Source organism: Mobula birostris, chromosome 7 (genome assembly GCF_030028105.1).
Source record: "Mobula birostris isolate sMobBir1 chromosome 7, sMobBir1.hap1, whole genome shotgun sequence".
NCBI classification, from domain to species: Eukaryota; Metazoa; Chordata; class Chondrichthyes; order Myliobatiformes; family Myliobatidae; genus Mobula; species Mobula birostris.
The window spans coordinates 145,679,779-145,699,035 of NC_092376.1; the positions used below are offsets into that span (position 1 = coordinate 145,679,779).

The window sequence follows — 19,257 nt, forward strand, 5'->3', positions numbered from 1 at the left end:
CTGAAAAAGACTGATTCCTTCTAACCTTTAATTATTGTGTATGAAAATTTTTTTTTGCAGTCAGAATTCCTTCTTCACATTGCCTTGCTGTAGGTATTTCAGGAACTATCTCACAGAAATAATTCTCAGCAATATTTAATTCTTTACAATGTTTCACTTATTCTCCAATCCTTTTGTACTCTTTTCAATACTTTTTTGCATTCCCTGTTGAATTACTCTAAAGTAACTGAAAGTCATCCTGTGGGGAAGTTTATAAATGTAACCATATTTATAAAGTTATCAAAGCTACCTAGTTTATCATAGATCTATAGGCTTAAAAAAGCAACCAGTTACATAAGTTCTCCATCTAAAATTTTATAAAATTTCAGTACCTATCTAAAATTATTTCCATCGATAATGGTCCTTGGAGAAACTTAAGTAGGCCACATACCCAAACTGCAAGGTTGGAAATTCTCTCACCGTGATGCTAAATAGGGAATACCAGCAACAATGAGAAAAACAATTATTTCCAAATCAGGAAGGCACAAAGCCTGATGGGGATCCGCAACGTGAGTCATTTGGTTTGCGAGGTGCTAATAAAAGCTTAAATAATCACAAGGGAAAGAAACAAGCGAGGTATCATTAGGTAAAGGTAATATTTACTGTGTATGTTTTCAAAAGAGGGCTAAACCTTTGATAACTTTAGGCTTACATACAGCGTTTCAAGTTATTACCCATTTCCCCCAATATATTACATATGAATATGCAGATTAGGAATAGACCACTCATGCTCTAAAGCTTGCTCTTATTCAAGATCATGGCTGACCTGACTATAAACCAATTCTGCACTCTTATCCTCTGCTGTAAACTTTCATCTATTGCTTGAAAGAATCTCTTGTCTCTGCCATAAAAATATCAAAAGCTCCATTTCAACTGCCTTTTGAGGAAGAGTTCTAGATATTCATGACTCAGAAGACAAAACAAAATTCCTCTGTCCTAAATGAGCAAGCCATTATTTTTGAACAGAAACCTTGGCACTAATATTATCATTCTTTCCAATGGTTAATATAGTTGTAATTTCCCAAAATTCACATAAAGAAATTTAATTAGCAGTGATTTGAAAACATCCACAATGTTTCTAATTGATACTTAAAATTTGACATCAGTGACTTTCAAGTTATGAATAAAATCCAGAGATGAGAGGTTCTAAATATATCTCCATTTTACTGATCAAACAATGTAAATTACAAGTGATGAAAATAAATAACCATACATTTTAAAGTCATGTTTATATTATTTATAATTAATATTCATCAACTTTATTTATTGGACTAAGTGTTTCCCCATGATTTGCCTATAGTTTGGCTGGCTGGCTGTGGCAAGCTACCCTACTGAATCAAACATCTTGTGCCCTGGGGCTTGGGATGTGGAGGAGGGGTTACTGGAGAAGTCATATGACAAACCACCTCTGCTTTGATGTGTGGATGTCTGGTCTCCTTTGGTGACACCAAAATGCTTGGATGCTTTTCTCATGGTGATGTTATTTGGCAATGGAGAGGGATCTCTGTGACCCTCCCTATCCTGAATAATGTCACAGCTGAGAGTCCTCAGATGTTTTTGTCAGTCACCTGAGAGCATGATTATTAAAATATTACTGTACTTTGCATTCTATATCCCCTACCAACTGCAGAACCAGAGGTCAACATTGTATTCCTTCCCTGACATTAGCTTGACGTAGCTTCCAAGTCAAAGACTGATCCAAGACCTTATTCCTTTGTGCTGTCAGAAGCATTTCAATGCTCACTAACCAAGTGCACTGAAAACCTTGGATCACTAAAGATTCCAACAGCATAGTATACAAAATGCTTTGCTGCTGAGCTACTCCGGTTCATTCGAGTTGCTGCAAACCGGTCAACTGAAAAAAGACACCACCCATTGGAAACTTGGGAGATATGACCCATTAAGAGTTTAATGGGTCCACATCTGATGCTCTATCAGTGACACTGTATTTACAGCATGCCAAGTAAAGGGTCCACCAGAGTAGGATAGTTGCAAACCTGAGCTACATTTCACACACCTTAACATTTATTCTAGGATGACTCTAAAATTCAATAAAAAGACAGTGTCAAAGGAGGTGTCTCTTCACTGTGACAAACTCAGATCCTCTGTGGCAAATGTTAAAGTTCCATGGCCCTAACTGAAGAAGTGGGATGTTCTGGACAGTATCTCTCCCTCAACCAATATCAAACACATTTGATACCTTTGCCATTTTTAAGATCTTGCCACATTTCAGTTGACAATCACAATGGCAACATCTGAAGAATTTAACTAGCTGAAGAACTGAGTCATCCTGAGTTTCAAACAGTTCAAAGTTCATGTCTCATAGACAACTTCTACATATGTGAAGAAGGGAATTGAAGAAGGGATCGATATCAGCATACAAATCGACAGCCAAATTCACTCCATTTGTAATTAATACACACTGATTTATTAAGTGAAACTCAAATAAATTCTCTATTTAGTGGCTTCTGAGTATACTTGGCATTTCATTACCAGCGGGTGGTTTACAAACTAGACAAGTGACTAGAACAGTCAGATCCTAACTCTCAAATGATCAAAATAGTTATCAGAAACTTTAATTTTTACAATTTGATTGTTTACAAAAGGTCCATTTTAAAGCTTTTAACCTAAAGTTTGATATGTCAAAAATTTGGAAGCAACTATTTGTACTTTTAAAAGGCGGCATTTGTGAAAAGGCTCTCAAAAGTTATTACAAACAAAATGCAGCCCAATAAATTATAAACTTACAGGTTTAAAAAAATGTAATTATGAGAAATGCACATCAGCAATAAAAATCACTGACATTATAGGAATATACTAAATACTGGAGAACTGAAGTTACATGTGTATTGTTCTATTCTGATGGCTATTCAGTGTCCAAAACTGGAAATACAGTTAAATTGTACACTATTTCCTCCAGGTGATGTTAGACCTAATTAAGCATAACAAATAGTTCACTTCATGAAAAATGTAATTATGAACTCAAGTAAATGACAGGAAATGAGATCTCAAGCAGCTGGATACCAGGATGTTGCTGCTTGCCCATTAAGTGTTAAGTACACTAATGATAGTAAACAATGGTTGATAATAATGCACAAAATAAATCTCAAAACTCATTCCTATTTTCACTGGCATCATCCTTTGCAGGCAATGAATAATATTGCAAAGATACTAGAAATATATTATCCCTACAAACAAGTTATTAAATAAAAACCATTGGATTTATAAACCACCTCATCTTATCTCTCAGAATATTTCTTTAAATGGCAAAATGCATACTTCAAAGAATAAGCTATAGTGCTTTAAGTACAAAGTATATTACATTAGAGTGATATGTAGAAAAACACAAATGAAAATGCTGCATACTCAGTTATACTCCACAGCATAGTTTTCACATTAATCTGCTCGTTACCATTTGTGAATTTGTTTGAAAAGCTTTGGAGGCAATGATAAAAAAAAAAATAGAAGTGCTTAAAATGGTATTTGGTCAAATGACCAGCCACTGGTAAAGGACATAATTTGTGGCACAGCATTTCCACTTAAATATTCTCTGAATTATTTTCTAATTTACATGTAGTATTACCCAATATACATTTCACTCTGTAGAAAGATCAGTAATGAAAAATAACATTGCTATTATACTTCTATAATTTTTGTTCCTCAGCAATCATTCTGAAAGTAATTATGAGAAACAGGAAATTTTCTTTAATGCATAGAAAGAAACTATAATATTATATGCTGGAGATTATGACCCAATACTTTACATTCATACAGCAATGGATTTTTAGAGAAAAGCAATTCATCCAGAAATGATCTCCCTGCCCTTTCTCAAAAAACATTTTGAGTGTTACAAAATGCATCTTAAAACAATCCACATTGGTAGATGATTTTTTTGTGATAAAATTCACAGGTTTAAAAAAATTTCATTGCGAAGTAAATTAAGCCAGTCACTACGTTGTGTTCAAGCAAGTCTGGATTTGAGAAATTTGAAGAATTGGAAGCAAGAGCTGAAATGCATCCTGAATGTAGGTTGCACTGTTGGAGGCCTGAAAGAGAAGTTCGAACCATTTACAAAATGCTGAAAAGCAAGATTTTCCTTTGGCCAAAAGAACAATTATATTTACAATTGAGTTAGCACAGATGGATTCTGCAAACGTGCCTCCTTATTCATGCTGCAAGATCAATTTTACTAAATTCCATGATGCAGAGATCACAAATTTTAAATAAACATACTATAGTATCACCTTATTTTTCTCTTTTCTGGAAACCTCACTTGCAAAGGTTGAAGGGAAAATGAGAAACAAAATAAACCGGAAAGTCGTCATTATGTTGTACATCTGTGATCAGTATGACATGTAGCCTGGTTAGGCCACTGACCCAAAATATTAACTATTTCTTTCTCTACAGATGATGTTTGACCTGCTGAGTTTTCCTAGCAATTCCTGTGTTTAAGGATCATAGTGAACATGCATCACATTGAATTCTGAGATGGTAAGCTTGTAGGACAATAAGAAATTAAACAGACTTCACCAATACTCTTTCCAGCTTAAAAGAATATGACTGAATCTCATTGAAACATACAAAATTCTTAAAGAGCTTGAATGACTCGATGTGGAGTTTCGGTGTTTTCCTACCAATGGCATCTTGAATTCAGTCACAGACTTAAAATAGGAGTAAATTATACAGGACAGAATCTATTAGAAATTTCTTCACCCAGAGGGTAATAAATCTTTGTAATTCTCTACGCAAGAGTACTGTAGATGAGCTAATGAGTACATTTTAGACATAATTTGAAAGTTTAAAAAAATATTAAAGGCTTAAAATATATGGGGTTATGTAGAAAAGTGGCACTGAAACAAAAAAAGTCAGGTATGATTTCACAAAATGGTAGAGCGACAAGAGGGGCTGAATGGCCTATGCTTTCTACTTATGTTGTGCTGATATACATGCTATCTCAGAAGCTTGTTGTAGAATTCAAATTTTCAAGTTGTTATATACTGTAATTTGCAACGATCTATAATAAAAATTACCCAAATCATCCTTGATGTTTTGGAAAACTTTGCATTTATATCAGTTAAATACTCCTTTGGGTGGTTGTATCCTGTGATGGCTTTTTGAAGTGTAATCACTCAACACAGGCAAAGTATGATTTCCAAAGCAATAATGACCACTAAATATATTTCTGTTATTATCCAAAAAGACACTGTAGTTCAATCTGCTACTAAAACTGATGCATGATTTTTAATTGTGAAAGTAAAATTCATAAACTAATAGTTTGGATTCCAACTAAATGTTAGTTACTAAGAATACCTTATTTGCATAGCAACATGTATGTCATTTGGGCTTTGGTTTTGGCCAATGAGATTTTGCTTAAATATAGTTAATGTTACTTACAAGAAACAGAAATCTGATTTGGACACAGCAAAAATCTAAAATCATATATGAATAAATGATCAGTTACACTGGTTTTTAATGGTGTTAATGGGCGCAATTTTGGCCAGAACATCCCTTCTTGAAATAATTCCGAGGAATGTTTATTTCTAGATATATTAGCTGGGTGGCATCTTGATTTAACATCTGATTTGAGAAGGCACTTCCAACATAATGCAACATTCACAAGGATCATATGTTTGTTTATTTTTAATCTATGTATAATTCTCTGTTTTAAATCAGCAGATCTAAAGTTTAGTCGACTATGTGCATAAGTATTGGAATTTTGGTTTACATTAGTTTATTAACTAAATCGGTAAAAAGTTGTCTGAACTCACTAATTGAAAGAAATTTACCTCCAAAAATACTCCAGTAATTAATGGATTAAGAATGTCTGCCTTCTCTTTAACCTGTAGAGAAATTAAATGAATATGTTTTATATTAAAATAGAATAAAAAATTGTAAGTCAATATATACATATTATTTTTAAAACTAAATCATGCTTAAGAAATTTAAACAAACAAATCTGGAATGAGAGTCCAACAAGTATTCTGTGCTTCATTGAAATGTGCACAAAAATTATCACTCTTACTACTTTCTTCCATCCACCAGAGGTTTTCACAAATAAGTTCAGCTAATGCAACATCCCAAATAGCCAAGATGATTGAGGTCAAACAATGCAATGCAAAGCCAACTGAGACGTTATTAGGTGTGATTTCTATATTACATCACCATCCTCATCAACAGATTTTATAAAAGCTCCTGCAAGAGAAAAAGTTGCTTCTTACCCCTATCGTTGTTAAACAAGTCGTAAACTGTTTAGAAAGGACAGCCACTTCCTTACACAAGACAACAGTCAATCTGTAAAGAAAAAATGAAATTAGGAAATAATGCTCCACAATTAAGTATTGCAACTCTACAGATTATTTTCTTCCATTCTTATCATTATATCTTATCATTCATTTGAAGGAGGTGAGAGATTAGGAGTAACTCAGCATGTAATAATAAACAAAGGAATCAGGGGAATTTGAATGATACAGTATATTGCAAGTTTCTTTGCACTGACAAAGGTCTACCTTAATGGATAAACCCTATCCAGGTAGGCAAAGTATATGATGTGTTACCTTAAAAAAAATCTGGTCATTGAGAAATTAGATAACTGAGACTAAAAATCACAGTATTTTTAAGGATGGAGTTCAGTGCATTTTACACATTTAAGTATCCTTTCTACAACAGAATACTCAGAACCAGAAACGTGGCTTAGGCATATGGCATTGAAATTTATTTACTCTCCAAGGAACTCATGATCAATTATGTCATTCAAAATATTATTGACCATTTTATTGGCTTTATTTACCTGACACCCTGAAATGATTCACAAAATGAAACTAGGTCTTGGCACAAGTGATAAAAATTGGCATCCAGCCTAATATCATGCCCTTGGTAATAATTATTTGCCAGCCTGTAAATGGATTGTCAATTTAGAAACAAATAATGTATCATCCAAGACCAAGTTCATCTGTTGGTATATGAAACTTCCAAGTTATACTGTTCCTGCACAAATACAATACAATAGTGGCAAAACTAGGATTCATGGTATCAGTCTTCTTTTAAAGTACACATGATTCTACTTGCACTAGCTAACCATCATTAAGATCCTGAAGTGAGTCTCTTCTGTGCATTTTATGAAACGTTTAAAAATTTCATACTTAGATAGAGTTTTGGCACGGTCCAACATCCCCACATCCTGGTTCTGGCTGTGAAGAATTAGTTCTGCCACTTTATGGAACTGTTCAATGGACCTAGCAGTGAGCTCTGCCAAACTTCTGACAGCAGATGTACGGATATTCTGTGAAGTACAGAGACATAAATAAATTCAAAATTTGAGTTAGAACACCAAGTGTAATTTTCCTGTGCTCAATTAATATTTACAATCAAGAAAAAGCAAACCAAACTATTTTATTGGAAAACCACAAAACAGATTGAAATTTGATTGCAAAATTTATTTTCCCTTTTATATAACACTTCAGGATGGGAAAAGACTAAACCAACACAAAAATACAAAAAGATTACTGAATTTGATGTACATAAGTATTTGTGGTTTAAGAATGATGCATACTGAACCATATGTAAAAGAATTAGCATTTGTTATTTACATAATAGGTTAAGCTTTCTCCTGAAATTATAAAAGTGGCCACTAATACATTACCTCAACTGAAATTTTGTGATCTTGGTGCAAGCCAGATGTAGATTTCTCATTCTGTCCTTCTTTCTCTTTATCTTCTGATGCCATTTCTATTTGTACCAGTGAGAGAGAGTTTACTTCAATTAAACAATCACTTGCATTCTTTCTAGCCTGAAACAAACAAAAATTTTGAGTAATTCAGAACGTAAGAGAACATAACTTCCCCAAAGATTTAACATGAAGCACATCAAGATGTTATGCCAACATTAATAAAATATGTTGTCCCAACATTAATAAAATAAAATGTCATGTTGCCAAACACGGAAAAGACTCTGTGCTACTTAATTCAGCATGATAAAAATAATTGGTAATTCTTTTTAAAATCAAATAACTTAAATACAGAAACATGCCACCTGATTCATTATAAACTTAAAGAATATTTGTTCTCAAAAACATGGAATAATATTATTCTGTAAATGCCAGGCAAAATGTGCAAAATTTGGCTTACAAATGGTTGCTTATTAGCTTCAGTTTGTTATCCGATTAAAACCACATCAATAACTGAAACACTCTACCCCCACTTACAATAATTGAATCGTTTCCCCCCCATAAAAGAACTGAAGCTGCAGGAAACTACACCAATAAAATTACTTTGGTGACAGAGAAATCAATATACACTTACTTTGCCCAGTTTGTCAGATGTCACAGCTACATGCAGCTCTGATAACAAATCAGATATTTCTTTTACAAATCCAGACCCATCATCTCCTGCAAAACCAAAATAACCTTCAGCTATGGAAGACATTTATTCTCAGGGTGAAACTGACAAAGCAGTATTTATCACTCATTATTATTTGCTCTGAGGCATTCAATCAATAGACAAAATAGCTCCAAAAGACTGACGGACATAATATTCCTGTTTAAAGAGGCACAATACAGAGAGGCAATATAACTGAAAACCTGTTTATATGACAATTGTACAGACAGAGTGCAAGTATTCACAGGTTATCTCAAAGGAGTTTTAGCAAGTTGATAAGGTAATTAAAAAAGGACATGGGACAATTTTATAAACAGGGTACTGAATATAAAAGGTAGTAAGGTGTTTTTTTTTTAAAGTTATGGATAACACAAATCATTTCAAACTAATAAAGATTATGAACAGGCTGAGGAAAATAGTCAGTACCAATGAAAATCTGACAGCACTAAAGGGCTGTACGTTGTACCTTCATTCCCTTCTTCCTCCTCCTCATCAAATTCAACCAATGCAAAAGCTTCTTTAATAGTCTCCAATTCCTCCTTCAATTTTTCAACAGCTTCTCCAGACAAGGAACTAACCACTGATCTAACCTATGGAAAGTAATGAACATTTCTCGAGTGAATATGATCAGCAGTGGGTATGCTAAAACAATATCTTACACCTTAATGAAATCTACAGGTACACAGAGCATATTAAAATATATGCACAACAAATGTACATTCTCAATATTAGCAAAATTAACAAATTTAAACTTAATCACAAAATATAATAATATAGCATTTCTGGGTCCTCCGAGAAAGTAGTATTTTGTATGGGGGGGCCTGGGTTCAATGTCAAAAGCAAAACTGGAAATAATGCTGAAGAAACATACAAAAATGTAATTATTTTCTTTTTCCTGATTTACCTTTACTTCACTTTCATTGGACAAAATTTCCAAAGCTTCCAAATGGGATAGACCTTGAAATTCGTCGAACAAAATTCCATAATTAGCTTTCTTTTGTACATCTACAGAAAGTTCATCGGCTGTTTGCTGTTGTTGCTGTTCTCTTTCTTTTGCTTCCCTCAGAACCTACAGAGAAAATTCAAGCAGAACAATCTCAAGACAGTATTCTGTATAGGAAAGTGGAATGAATATGAAATTTATTGCTTACTCAGTTGATTAATCTTCAAGGGAATGGTTGTCTGAAAGTTATAATACTAATAAATATTTCCGTTTTTGCATGCAACCTCAACATCCCCCTAGATTTTATTCTGGCTTCTTTTCTCTTCCATGCCAGTCCTGAAAAAGGGTCTCGGCCCAAAACGGTGACTGCTTACTCATTTCCCTAGATGCTGCCTGACCTGCTGAGTTCCTCCAGCATTTTGCATGTGCTTCCAGCATCAGACCACCTCCTGTTTACAATTATTTCAGTTGAATGTTATAATACGAATGACTAAAAAAAAGCTCAAGAAATTCTAAAATAGTATTCCCAAGTACAAAATACTATCTTATTACTTTCTTCAGTGTCATTTACCAACTCTTTTTTGCTGTAGCCACTTTTCAACAATTATTCCCACACTGAATGTCATCAAATGTACGAGCACAAGAAACCTCTCTGGATATTGTCATACAGCGTCATTTTCCATTCCCTTCCCCCTGCTGCTTAATTATCCTTGCCATTACAAACATCCAAAGACTGTGCTTCTTAAACTAGCAACCTTTGTTACACCTCTGGGTTATCCATCCTTCCCACTGCCATCGTACTTCTGACTTTCCCTTCACACGATTCTGATACCTAGAGATATCCGAATACATCATCCCAATTTTCAATACTCAACTCATCTTACTTGCAAATTATACAGCTAAAAATTTGGATCAGTCCATATATTAAAAAGCATAAATATATGCATACTAAATTTTGATTTCTATGGAAACAGTCCCAATAAAAAACAATGAAAAATTTTCACTTAGAAAAATAACATAAGTCAAAGACCCAATGTTGAAAAGAATAAAACAAATCTTCCACACTATGCCACTACTAGAGAAGACTTATCTAATGCAAGCAAAAAGCCTTTGGAGGTGTTCTCAGGCAAGTTCTGTCTGCTCTGGAAATCAATGCACATTTCCTTAGGAATAGTCATACACCTGCACAAACATTTGCAATTAAGATTAAGTAAGATCATAAATATTAGAATTGGTCTATTATTGTGGGTTCAGCTTGTCTTGCATACTGTTCACACAGATGAAATTATTACAAAGTGCATTGAGGTAGTATGAGGTAAAACAATAATAGAATGCAGAATAAAGTGGAACAGTTACAGAGAAAGTACAGTGCAGGTAGATAATAAAGCTTCCAGATCATAATGAGGTAGGCTGTGAGGTCAGGAGTCAGGAGACCATTCAATAGTCTTATAACAGCAGGATAGAAATGCTCCTTGAACCTGATGGACTGTGCTTTCAGGCTTTTGTACATTCTGCATGATGGAAGAAGGAAGGTGGATAAATGTCCAGGGCAGGCAATATCTTTGATTATATTGGATACTTTCCCAAGGCAATGAGAAATATGGACAGCTGTGTCCACGACATGCTGCAGTTTCTTGTGGTCATTAGCAGAGAAACTGCCACACTATGTCATGATACATCCAGATAGGTGCTTCAATAAAAATTGGAAAGGGTTGATGGCAACAAGCCAGATTTCTTTTACCTCCTGAGGAGACTGAGGTGTTGATGAGCTTTCTTGGCTGTAGCATCTATGTGGTTGGACCAGGTCAGGCTATTGCACTTCAAACTCTCAACCTCAGTACCATTGATGAAGACAGAGCATGCCTAACATCTCCTTCCTTAACGTTATATGATAAAATATGGAAAGTGCCATGGCTGCATCAGTCACATCACAGTGAATCTTTCCCATGACATGCTCAGACACTTATAAAACTAAAAAATAATAATTTAAATTTTATCAAAGTTGAATGTGCACCTGAGACAATGTGGTTGTTCTGTGCATCAGGCCTCGTGTTTTCTTGAATCCAGGATCTCCTTCTGCAATAACATCCATGGTTTTCTTACCAATGAACTCAAGGGCATCCAAACCACCACTTAGTACAGTTCTCCCCTGGAAATGAAGTTATCAATATTAGTACTGCATAGCATAAATATGTAAAAAAAAAACCTCATAGTTAAATGCTTTCAATGAATAGTCAGAGTATATATGAATATTAAAGGCTTTTAAAGCTTTGTGTCTACAGCACAAGAGAACATGAAACCAACTGCCCTCTCAGATACTTCAACTTTTAAGTAAATTTTTGTCAAAAATGTAAATATTCCCTTCATACTTATTTCAGTACAATGTTCCATAATGAATGACTGCTTAAATTCTAAAATAACGCCATACATTTTTTTTCTGGGTTGTAATACAGGCCTTATTTGGAACCACAATGAATATTACAATAATAACTGGGAGGGCCAAGAGAAATCCTGCAGCATCTGCAGCTTTTCATTAACAATGCATCTTTAAAAGTATTGAGTAAATTTTATTGATATCCGTATTAATCAAATAATTAATCATAGAAATAGTTCCAATATTTTAGATAGTTATGGAATTATTTCATGACAATGTGAAATTTAAACAACATTATAGAAAAAAAAATCAATTTGAAAGGAACCAATTTCATTAAAAGCAGACGAAAAGAATTAGGAATTTGGTGAGCTGCAATAAGAAAAAGAGTTACAATTCAGTTTTCTAAAATAAAGTTATTACTAGAGATAATTATACATTTGAATGTTATTAACATTAATTAAACCACTCACTGTGTTCTGAACTGCAGTGGTAATGGTAGAAAACATCCCAAATGCCCCACTGGTTGGAGAGGAAGTTTCATCTTTAGTTCTAGGGCCTTTTTCAAAATCCTCTAATCCTGCTGTTTTACAAAAAAAAAAGGTATTCCGCACTTAAATTATTGCTAAATATAATTAGACACACATTATGTATTACTAATACAAAGAAACATGCATCCTTAATTACTTGGATTTATGCAGTCCTCTATTTATTACCTCTTCAAAATGGTGGTCCAACAGGGTAGGACACTGGTGCAGCTAGTGAGGTAGTTGCTTCACAGTAATAGTGACCCAGGCTCAATCCTGAACTATGGAGTTGTCTGCATGGAGTTTGCATGCTCTCCATGTGATCGATCGTCCGCAGGGAGTTTGCATGCTCTCCATGTGATTGATCGTCCGCATGGAGTTTGCATGCTCTCCATGTGATCGATCATCCGCAGGGAGTTTGCATGCTCTCCATGTCTGCATGGAGTTTGCATGCTCTCCATGTGATTGTCCGCACGTAGTTTGCATGCTCTTCATGTGATCGATTGCCCGCATGGAGTTTGCATGCTCTCCATGTGATTGTCCGCATGGAGTTTGCATGCTCTTCATGTGACCTTCTGCAGGGTGTTTGCATGCTCTCCATGTGATCTTCTGCAGGGAGTTTGCACGGTCGCCATGTGATTGTCCGCAGGGAGTTTGCATGCTCTCCATGTAATCGATTGTCTGCAGCGTGTTTGCATGCTCTCCATGTGATTGTCCGCATGGAGTTTGCATGCTCTCCATGTGATCGACCACAGGGAGTTTGCATGCTCTCCATGTGATCAATCGCCCGCAGGGAGTTTGCATGCTCTCCATGTGATCGTCCGCATGGAGTTTGCATGCTCTCCATGTGATCAATCGTCCGCATGGAGTTTGCATGCTCTCCATGTGATCGCCCGCATGGAGTTTGCATGCTCTCCATGTGATCATCTGTATGGAGTTTGTATGCTCTCCATGTGATTGTCCGCATGGAGTTTGCATGCTCTCCATGTGATTGCCCGCATGGAGTTTGCATGCTCTCCATGTGATCGCCCGCATGGAGTTTGCATGCTCTCCATGTGATCGCCCGCATGGAGTTTGCATGCTCTCTATGTGATCGCCCGCATGGAGTTTGCATGCTCTCCATGTGATCGCCCGCATGGAGTTTGCATGCTCTCCATGTGATCCATCGTCTGCATGGAGTTTGCATGATCTCCATGAGATCTTCTTGGTTTCCTCCCACATTCCCTATAATGCACAAATCAGTAGGTTAATTGGCCCTGTAAATTGTCCCGAATGTGCAGGTGAATGACAGAATTTGGGGAAGTCAATGGGAATGTGGGAAGAATAAAATGGGATTAGTTAAATGTGTGCTTCATCACTAGCACGGCACAAAAGTGCTCCTTTCTGTACTGTGTGACTATGACTAACTTTGCAAATGCAAGGTGGTGATGTATTATGTTAACAATTTCCAGCACACCCTGGTAAAAGATCCTGTTCTGTGAGCAGTGAAACTACTCCTTGGCTATGTCCACTAGCTAGGTGGAAGCCAAAGTTTCAACATGCAGTTTTTGGAGCTTTCTATGACTGCAAAAGCATTAACCTGGTCTCTCCAGATTAAGTGGATATGCCCTAGGCTGTTTTGGTTGTCGGTAAGAACGCATACTTTTGTTTGAGACTTTGCGTGATCTTTTCGCTGCAGTAATTTAGCCTTTCTCTGCAAAGCTTCAGCAGATGAAAGTAGTATGAGCTCCACACGTCCCAGCCAGCGGAAGTAGGCAGATTCTCTCACAGATTTTGTTTTTGTTCCATTTGTCTCATGTAATTCCAAGGATTTTATTGAGATATTAAAAGTAGGTGCTGTTCTATTTTTGTTCCTGGCTGGAACATATGACTTAGATTTAAAACCACTGTCATAAGCGTACCAAGAACTAAAAACTGCGTTGTGTTTATGATTAGCTGACTATTGTTCAAATCACCCAAGTTCAGATTTCCAAAGGTAAAAAGGAGACTTTGCTGATTTTCACATCAAATTATTAAGGCCAAGAGAGCTATAAAGTATCTCACTGATGGAGCAAAAACAATTCAATATATATATCTTTACTATTCACGTATATTTTGGATGCCCCCAATTTTTTCATTAGCGTGTCGAAGTTAGTATATGTAATACAGTACACGTATCAGATAACTTGCTTATGATCTGCAATTCATTACACTGAACATATACAGTGTCATCTGTGTATAGCAGATGTTGATTTAATGATTTTTATTATGAATTCATCTCACTTTGAAAAACATTGTTGTGAATTGTAAAGAAGATGCATCAGGCACTGGGGACTAAGACTGAGCTTAACTTTATGCCCAACATCAATGAATTCAATGATTCATTCCTAAACTGAATGGCTGTCATTTTCCCTCAGGGAAATTGATTAGGGAAAGCAACTACTACGAACAAACAACTTCAACAAAATGCTCAAGATGCCATCCCTGCTAATGCTTTGAATACCCTTTATTTGTCTGGACATGCTATATGGCACGAGTATGCAATTCTTCATTTCTTTTTTACAAAAGGAAACTTAGATGATGTTGGGTCATTTTGCATGGCCATTTCCCAAATCATATAAGGAACAGCTGATTAGGCAAGATATCCACAGCTGATGGAATCAGACAAAAAAAGATACCAGAGGAGGAAGGACATTAGCCGGGAGGATGTGGAATCAATATGGGTAGAGCTGCATAACACTAAGGGCAGAAGACACTGGTGGGAGTTGTGTACAGGCCACCTAACAGTAGTAGTGAGGTTGGGGATGGTATTAAATGGGAAATTAGAAATGTGTGCAATAAAGGAACAGCAGTTATAATGGGTGACTTCAATGTACATATAGATTGGGTGAACCAAATTGGTAAGGGTGCTGAGGAAGAGGATTTCTTGGAATGTATGGGGGATGGTTTTTTGAACCAACATGTCGAGGAACCAACTATAGAGCAGGCTATTCTAGACTGGGTATTGAGCAATGAGGAAGGGTTAGTTAGCAATCTTGTCGTGAGAGGCTCCTTGGGTAAGAGTGACCATAATATGGTGGAATTCTTCACTAAGATGGAGAGTGACATAGTTAATTCAGAAACAAAGGTTCTGAACTTAAAGAAGGGTAACTTTGAAGGTATGAGACGTGAATTAGCCAAGATAGACTGGCAAATGACACTTAAAGGGTTGACGGTGGATATGCAATGGCAAGCATTTAAAGATCGCATGGATGAACTACAACAATTGTTCATCCCAGTTTGGCAAAAGAATAAATCAAGGAAGGTAGTGCACCCGTGGCTGACAAGGGAAATTAGGGATATTATCAATTCCAAAGAAGAAGCATACAAATTAGCCAGAAAAAGTGGTTCACCTGAGGACTGGGAGAAATTCAGAGCCCAGCAGAGGTGGACAAAGGGCTTAATTAGGAACGGGAAAAAAGATTATGAGAGAAAACTGGCAGGGAACATAAAAACTGACTGTAAAAGCTTTTACAGATATGTAAAAAGAAAAAGATTCGTTAAGACAAATGTAGGTCCCCTACAGACAGAAACAGGTGAATTGATTATGGGGAGCAAGGACATGGCAGACCAATTGAATAACTACTTTGGTTCTGTCTTCACTAAGGAGGACATAAATAATCTTCCGGAAATAGTAGGGGACAGAGGGTCCAGTGAGATGGAGGAACTGAAGGAAATACATGTTAGTAGGGAAGTGGTGTTAGGTAAATTGAAGGGATTAAAGGCAGATAAATCCCAGAGTGCTTAAGGAATTAGCCCAAGAAATAGTGGATGCAATAGTGATAATTTTTCAAAACTCTTTAGATGCTGGACTAATTCCTGAGGATTGGAGGGTGGCTAATGTAACCCCACTTTTTAAAAAAGGAGGGAGAGGGAAACTGGGGAATTATAGACTGGTTAGCCTGACATCGGTGGTGGGGAAAATGCTAGAGTCAGTTATCAAAGATGTGATAACAGCACATTTGGAAAGCAGTGAAATCATCAGACAAAGTCAGCATGGATTTGTGAAAGGAAAATCATGTCTGACGAATCTCATAGTTTGAGGATGTAACTAGTAGAGTGGATAGGGAAGAACCAGTGGATGTGGTATATTTGGATTTTCAAAAGGCTTTTGACAAGGTCCCACACAGGAGATTAGTGTGCAAACTTAAAGCACACGGTATTGGGGGTAAGGTATTGATGTGGATAGAGAATAGGTTGGCAGACAGGAAGCAAAGAGTGGGAATAAACGGGACCTTTTCAGAATGGCAGGCAGTGACTAGTGGGGTACCGCAAGGCTCAGTGCTGGGACCCCAGTTGTTTACAATATATATTAATGACTTAGATGAGGGAATTAAATGCAGCATCTCCAAGTTTGCGGATGACACGAAGCTGGGCGGCAGTGTTAGCTGTGAGGAGGGTACTACGAGGATGCAGGGTGACTTGGATAGGTTAGGTGAGTGGGCAAATTCATGGCAGATGCAATTTAATGTGGATAAATGTGAGGTTATCCACTTTGGTGGCAAAAACAGGAAAACAGATTATCTGAATGGTGGCCGATTAGGAAAAGGGGAGGTGCAACGAGACCTGGGTGTCATTATACACCAGTCATTGAAAGTGGGCATGCAGGTACAGCAGGCAGTGAAAAAGGTGAATGGTATGCTGGCATTCATAGCAAGAGGATTCAAGTACAGGAGCAGGGAGGTACTACTGCAGTTGGACAAGGCCTTGGTGAGACCACACCTGGAGTATTGTGTGCAGTTTTGGTCCCCTAATCTGAGGAAAGACATCCTTGCCATAGAGGGAGTACAAAGAAGGTTCACCAGATTGATTCCTGGGATGGCAGGACTTTCATATGATGAAAGACTGGATCGACTGGGCTTATACTCTCTGGAATTTAGAAGACTGAAGGGGGGATCTTATTGAAACATATAAAATTATAAAGGGATTGGACAGGCTAGATGCAGGAAGATTGTTCCCGACGCTGGGGAAGTCTAGAACGAGGGGTCACAGTTTGAGGATAAAGGGGAAGCCTTTTAGGACCGAGATTAGGAAAAACTTCTTCACACAGAGAGTGGTGAATCTGTGGAATTCTCTGCCACAGTAAACAATTGAGGCCAGTTCATTGGCTATACTTAAGAGGGAGTTAGATATGGCCCTTGTGGCTAAAGGGATCGGGGGTATGGGGGGGAAGGCTGGTACAGGGTTCTGAGTTGGATGATCAGCCATGATCATACTGAATAGCGGTGCAGGCTCGAAGGGCCGAATGGCCTACTCCTGCACCTATTTTCTATGTTTAAGTCACATCAGCTCACACACATATCAAAAATAGAGAGGCAGAGCAGAAGATTATTCAACTTAAATAAGATTGTCACTGGCCTCGTTATCCCTTACCATTTCACAATTTAATTATTTCTGGATGATAACCTTCCAGAAGCTAGAAATAACTCCATTATCAAATGACTACCTTTGTCCCCATCAGATAATCTTGCTTCTGCTGAAACTTCTGTAGGGCTGGGAATTCCAAGAGAGGACTCAGCTTTTTCGATCACATGGGAAATTCCATGACCTACAGCAATAAAATAGACATGTTAAGTAGTTAATAAGTTTACAAAACAGACAACTTGGTGTTGCCCAACTAACGAAAGTGTTTACCCCAACTGTTACCAAATTACTTACACTTGCTGTGAAAATCAGCAGTCACTGTAACCATTGTAAATTTATCTTTATTTCGTACTGGAAACCAAGTCAGCAAACAGGGAGGTTTCTTCTGTTTTACTGAATTCTATGTCCTATCAGAAACTTCCAAATCAAAATCTTTCATCAACCCATTTTCCTTCTGCAACTGCTTCACTGTTTCACTTTTTCATTTATTTTCCTTTTAACATTTCAAATCAAGGTAGTATTTTATACCTAATACAAACATCTATTCACTTGAAGTGTAATGAAGAGATGGGAAGTTTTACTGTTCACAACCCTACCTGATAACAAGATCAAAGACTAAGCAAATCATTGCTTAGATAAAACAGAAAAATATAGGAAAAAATAACTGGGATAAAGATCTTCAAATCTGCACCTTTCTCTCCACAAAAAAATCTTGAAATTATTTGAAGTTAAAAAGATGACTAAATACGCCTCTTTTTGTTAGCATTTGAGGTTACTTGATGATTAATTAAGCTAATCCGATAATGTTCTCTACCAAATCTTCTCATGGACTTTTTATATTCATCCCAAATCACAACTTGGCTGATAGAACTATCAGCATTATCGAACTTTTAACAAAGAAAAATATCAAGTTATTTCATTATCATGTTATAATCAGCTTTAAGTGATTTTAATTAACTTTGTTTTTGAAGCTTCAGAGATGCAAGTCATTAGATTCAAGTCCAACTACAATGTGTGTGACAAAAATTAAATATTAATATTGTTAATGTCATGTTGTAGAGGTGGAGGAAGAGGTAAACATACTGCTCTTTCAAGTGATTGATTTTCTGAATTTGTTCCCCACCTTACACAAACTAATTTTTGTTAAAAATGATCTTTATCGGTTTCAGCAAACTGTAATGTGAAAGTGCTAATTTGGGATTAATCAGTAAAGATATCCATAGGGACCACAGAATAGCAAAAATGCAAATTGGAAATGTACTGTCCTTTGAAGAACTCCCTGGGAAATTGAGGATGACTTACTTCCATTCCCATTTTGTGGATTCTGAAGTGAGTCATGTTACCAAGGTGGGAAAGAGGGTCAGGTGATAGCCATTGGACTGCATGAATGGGCAGTTTGCAGGTGCACTTCTACGATTTACCTGGGTCTTCTATGAGCTCTTGATGAACACCTTCAGCATCTCAATAACAGCCCCAATGCCCCTTCTCCTTTCTTTCATGATCACGAACAGAATACTCACAGAAGTCAGTGGCAATGATGCTTTTCCTCAAGGAGACTGAGAACACCCTTGACTTCTTTCATCTATCTGCCTTGTAATCTCTATCCCTGGGAGAGCTCTGAAA

The 19,257-nt window shown here is 36.6% G+C and overlaps 1 protein-coding gene across 5 annotated transcripts in view; it reads right to left on the bottom strand.

The window, feature by feature from the left end:
* Positions 1-624: 624 nt before the first annotated feature.
* The window catches only part of LOC140200483 (protein FAM114A2-like), a 31,113-nt gene continuing 12,480 nt past the window's right edge, over positions 625-19,257 (bottom strand). For 4 of the 5 annotated variants that reach the window (XM_072263872.1, XM_072263874.1, XM_072263871.1 and 1 more), the window contains 11 exons: positions 17,717-17,818; positions 12,199-12,308; positions 11,369-11,503; positions 9,316-9,480; positions 8,878-9,001; positions 8,337-8,422; positions 7,679-7,825; positions 7,179-7,318; positions 6,258-6,330; positions 5,826-5,879; positions 626-4,085 (listed from right to left, as the gene is read on the bottom strand). In XM_072263872.1, the coding sequence (XP_072119973.1) occupies positions 3,990-4,085; positions 5,826-5,879; positions 6,258-6,330; positions 7,179-7,318; positions 7,679-7,825; positions 8,337-8,422; positions 8,878-9,001; positions 9,316-9,480; positions 11,369-11,503; positions 12,199-12,308; positions 17,717-17,818 (1,232 nt within the window). In that variant the 3' untranslated portion in view covers positions 626-3,989. Of the gene's footprint in view, positions 4,086-5,825; positions 5,880-6,257; positions 6,331-7,178; positions 7,319-7,678; positions 7,826-8,336; positions 8,423-8,877; positions 9,002-9,315; positions 9,481-11,368; positions 11,504-12,198; positions 12,309-17,716; positions 17,819-19,257 lie in introns of all 5 variants that reach the window. The other variant, XM_072263875.1, reaches the window with a different exon arrangement.